The 4,773-nt window shown below is 37.4% G+C and overlaps 1 protein-coding gene across 1 annotated transcript; it reads left to right on the top strand.

Moving 5' to 3' along the window:
* Positions 1-709: 709 nt before the first annotated feature.
* Positions 710-4,576, top strand: HOXC10 (homeobox C10). The gene is made up of 2 exons (XM_024206914.1): positions 710-1,481; positions 4,299-4,576. The coding sequence occupies exons 1-2, from the start codon at positions 716-718 to the stop codon at positions 4,574-4,576; spliced, it is 1,044 nt and encodes a 347-aa protein (XP_024062682.1). The 5' UTR covers positions 710-715.
* Positions 4,577-4,773: the final 197 nt, after the last annotated feature.

Below are 4,773 nucleotides of genomic sequence, written 5' to 3'. Positions count from 1 at the left end.
TATGCACACAGGACTATTTTAGACCTGCGGGGATCAAAAAGCACCGAAATTAAAGACTGAAACCATCTCGGTGAAACTTTTTACGTATTTTTCCTGATTCCAAATACATTTTAAAAAACAAATCAGAGGTCTCAAGAGGCATCGATCCTACAATTCCACCCTTTAAAGAACTGCACCCACCCCACCGTTAACAAGAAACAAAATCCACCCCAACGTTCGATGAAAACCCAAACCACAGCAACTAAAATATTTCAAGTTCTGTTACAGAAGAAAGGGGGGGGGAGCACCGGGAATCTTGCTAAGAAGAGAGAGGGGAAGGAGGGGGAGAAAGTTGAATTAGGGGTTTTTTTTGGGGGTTGTTTTTTTTTTGGTTTCCCCCCACTCTGCTGTAGACACGCGTTGGTTCATTGGTAAACAAACTCCCGCAAACCGGGGGGCTTTTCTCCTTTGTTCAAAGTGAAGGTCCCGGACACCCTACCCGGCAGAGACTGATAGATGTCGCTGTTGCTCTATGCTAGTTTTCTCCGCTCGCAACAACTTGACCCTTGTGACGTCATCGGCGTCTGAATCATCAAGGCCATTTTCAATCCTCATTGGCCTGGCCGTCACGTGGTGGGGGACCAATGCGTGGATAATTATGGGGCTGCTATTTTTCCCTAAAAAAAAGATGTCAGCCCTTGGCTGTAGTATTCCTCTTTAAAATCCCTCCCTGACAATGTCATGTCCCAACAATGTGACTTCTAACTCCTTTTTGATGGACTCGCTGGCCGGTACCTGTAGAGGCGAGAATTATTCCTCTAACCAAGGAATGTATATGCAGCCTGGGAGCGATTTCAGCTGTGGAATGATGAGAAACTGTGGAATTATCCCGTCTCTTTCCAAAAGAGACGAGGTGAATACCGCCAGCCTGTCTCTCAACACCTATCCATCTTACCTTTCTCAGCTAGACACTTGGTGTGACCCAAAAAATACTTACAGAATCGAACAACCTGTTGCAAGACAGCTCCCATCCTGCTCTTTCCCAACCAATGTCAAAGAAGAGAATGTATGCTGCATGTATAACGCTGATAAAAGGGCGAAAAATGCCACAGAGACAGCCCTCTACCCCAATCAAATGCCTGATTCTTGCCTAAATGATCATGAAGTCCCTGTTCCTAGCTACTATCGAGCCGGCCAAGGTTATTCCTCTATGGAGAAGACGCCAAACTGCAACAATCCAAATGAGTTTGAGGCAAGTTTTGACTCCAGGGCGAGTCTGAACCCAAGGAGTGAGCGTCTGGAACAACAACAAGCCCCACCACCAGTGGCTAAAGTGAGTTTCCCCGAAAACACAAAAACAGATAATACCCAGAACACACCCACCAACGAAATTAAAACAGAAACAAGCGCCCCAGCTCCAAAAATAAGCCCTTCGGAAGCAGAGAAAGACCTGAATAAAAGCACTGACACCAGCACAGATAATTCTGACAATGAAGCAAAAGGTAAGGGATTATTCATTATCGGTAACTGGTTTCAGAAAATGATCAGCATAATAATAATAAGATGCACTTTACACTGCAAACTTCGCCGCACTTATGTCTGAATTGCTGCAGTCGGTTTTAAATTCTTACTCGAAATAAAAATCACTGAGAAAATAGAGCAGTCAAATGTGTTAAAACACATCCTTTCGCTATTTAAAGGGGAGACTTGTGCATGTATTTAGTTAGGTATGTAGCTGCTAGGTACGGTGTATATTTAATAAGATTAGGTGGCTTTTAGAATAGTCTGAAATGGCAATGAGATTACAAAAATCAGTTCAGCCAGACATTTACCTCATGTTATTTTCTAGTTAAATGTTTTATGTGGTCGTGTAAGGCAATTTTTACTCTTTTTATTTGCTCAGTATAAAATGTCTGAGGAGAAAAAGAAAAAGAAAACAAGGATTGAGTCTTATTTTCACTTGCAAACATCTCAGGTTTGGGTTGTGTATTGTGTTTCATTTCATTGCTGGTTGAAAAAGCTTTTTGCTGGCGAATTGAGGTCTTGTTTGTGAAGGCAAAATTGTTTCTGGGTGTGAAACAGATGTTTTACGTTTGGGTTTCTATGAGGAGAGACTTCCATTTACCATATTGTATTCTCATTGTAGAGATTTCATGTGGGTTGAAATGTTTGTTTATCTTAATATTCAGTTGTCCTTGTAGACCTAGATTCAAGATAGACTGTTTTAAGTATTTATTTTGGGTCATTAAGTAGAGGTATATGTATGAATGAGCGGAATTCTCTGAAAATTTGGCGTAAAATACATAGCACAAAATATTATTGGGAGCGGATGGAGATCTAAGCAACGGGTTTTATTATTTGACTGTGGTGTACGGGTTAAAATAGCTTCCGTGTCCAATAATCTGTAATATGCTAGAAATCAAGCAGAAACGAAGCAGTTTAGTAACTATGTAGTTTGTATATGCATATACATATACGTGCATGTGGTATGGTGTGTACACTCACATACATCCTCTGTGTATGGGTACCAGAAGAGCATACAGATATTTCATACCCACTGTCGTTCTTGTGAAAGATATCTTCATACAAAATCACCTTTAAAATTGGCCTTTCAACAAAACAAAATATATAGTCCAAAACATTCTTTTCATTTTATTCCGCATCCAATGACATTATTTTATCTGACAGCTGAGTTACAAATACACAAAACACAAAGTCAAGTTTATCAAAATCCCTACAAACTTCTCTTCACAAAGCGCGTTCTATTTTCATGTCAAGATATATTTTCGTGGGAGTTAACAGAAGGATTATTTTGGTTTTGAACTATAATTTGGGGGGGGGGGGGAAAAAAGGTTTTTCCTCGAAATATTGGTGTTACCCAAAATGGGTGTATGTTTAAAGTAATTGATTTCCAAACTTTTGCTTTTTCAGAAATTAATATATCGTGAATAGCATTTTTAATCATCAGAGCCAGTATGAGGCGGATTTTGTTTGTTTGTGGTTTTCTTTAAATAAAATTATTTTAAAGCTTAAATTTCCCTTTTTGTTGAATCAGAATTTTATTCATTGCCAAGGTGCGATTTTTGAATTCAATTTAAGAATTTTGGAAAGCTAGAGGCTTAGCGAGAATTTCAAAGGTTCAATAGCATGAAAGGGCATCTGCAAACTTAAAGGTGGCTTAATTGCAAATATACTCATTGTTAAGGCATAAGTGGTTAAGTAAAGTTCTTATTTCCAATCGCAGAATCTTCTGAAACTAGCATGAATATAAAAGTAAGTGGATTATTGTAGTCATAGGACATATCATTTTCTTCTTTCATAGTTAGACATAAATATAGGCGACTACTGATGCCAGAATTTTCCCATGATCAAATTCAAATCCCAAGTATTATATATAAAGAATTATAATATATATATATATATATAAAATACTTGGGATTTGAATATTTGCTATATAAATATTTGCTATCTAGATATAGCAAACACATGTATTTTACTTTATGAAGTGTGAGTGTAAGTGTATAAGAGAGGGTGTGTATATATAAGAAATATAATTACAAAGGATACATATATACGCACACTTTATAAAGGCAAATCCATTTCACATAGTTTGTGTTTACGAAAAATACACTTGATATTAATGTGCTTCACAGACTCTAAGCATCTGACCTCTGTTAGACGACAGTGCTTCAGTGAACCAGATATTTCAGAGGGTAATAATCAGATTTCACTTTAGATGATGCTTTTGTAGTAAAGAGTATGTGTGTGTGTAGAAGGAAGCAATGGCAGAACAGTTACGGAACTTAGGAAAGTTATACTGTTGATTTTAAGATTTTTTTTTTTTAAAAAAAGCCTTCATGTGGTGCACGAAAGGCCATGAATAATTTCATAAAATTATATTCTGTTGACATGTCTGACGTGTGGAAACCCTGCACTCTAGAATAGTGTAAGAGCCGAAAAGAAATTGTATTTCACTATGATATCCGTTACTTGAACTAGGCATAGTTAGTGTGTGAGCTATAACTTAGCCTTGGCTGCATGGATCTGATGTATAGGTTCATATTGTTAACGTGGATTTATTTAGCGATTTGGTGATAGTCGGTGGAAACAATTGGACATTTAAATATGTATTTAATGAGTCCTTTAAACCTAAAACACCTAAAAAATAAAAATAAATTGAGCCATAAGCACAACCCTTTTATTTGTGTATAGGGGAGTGATTGTTTTCCACCAAAGAAGCTGCTTTTTAACAATCTTTAGCCTGGTAAATTCTCTTTCTCATTCCACGGATACTTATATAATAATGTTATTTTTAACAGAGGATATAAAGGCAGAAAACACTACAGGAAATTGGCTGACAGCAAAGAGCGGAAGAAAGAAAAGGTGTCCTTACACTAAACACCAGACGCTGGAATTGGAGAAGGAATTCTTATTCAATATGTACTTGACCCGTGAGCGCCGCCTGGAGATTAGTAAGAGTATTAACCTGACAGACAGACAAGTCAAAATCTGGTTTCAGAACCGCAGGATGAAACTCAAGAAAATGAACAGAGAGAACCGAATTCGCGAACTGACTTCCAATTTTAATTTTACTTGAGCGTGTTCAATAATATTTAAGGAAAGGGGAAAAGGGAAAAAGAAACCTTGTTCATTTTTTTCTGGGTATCAATGCAATGCGTATGCAAAAATTAAGGACCTCATAAGCGTCATTTGGGTATTTGCAGTTTGTAGAGCGAAGATGCATCGGTATAAGCATGAGAATATATATTGCATCCATGTTTCTATGTAAAATAA

The sequence above is a fragment of the Terrapene carolina genome, unplaced genomic scaffold (genome assembly GCF_002925995.2).
Source record: "Terrapene carolina triunguis isolate 2854851 unplaced genomic scaffold, T_m_triunguis-2.0 Scaffold836, whole genome shotgun sequence".
NCBI classification, from domain to species: domain Eukaryota; kingdom Metazoa; phylum Chordata; order Testudines; family Emydidae; genus Terrapene; species Terrapene triunguis.
The sequence above is the reverse complement of the archived record's forward strand: the minus strand, read 5'-3'. Positions and strand labels throughout refer to the sequence as shown.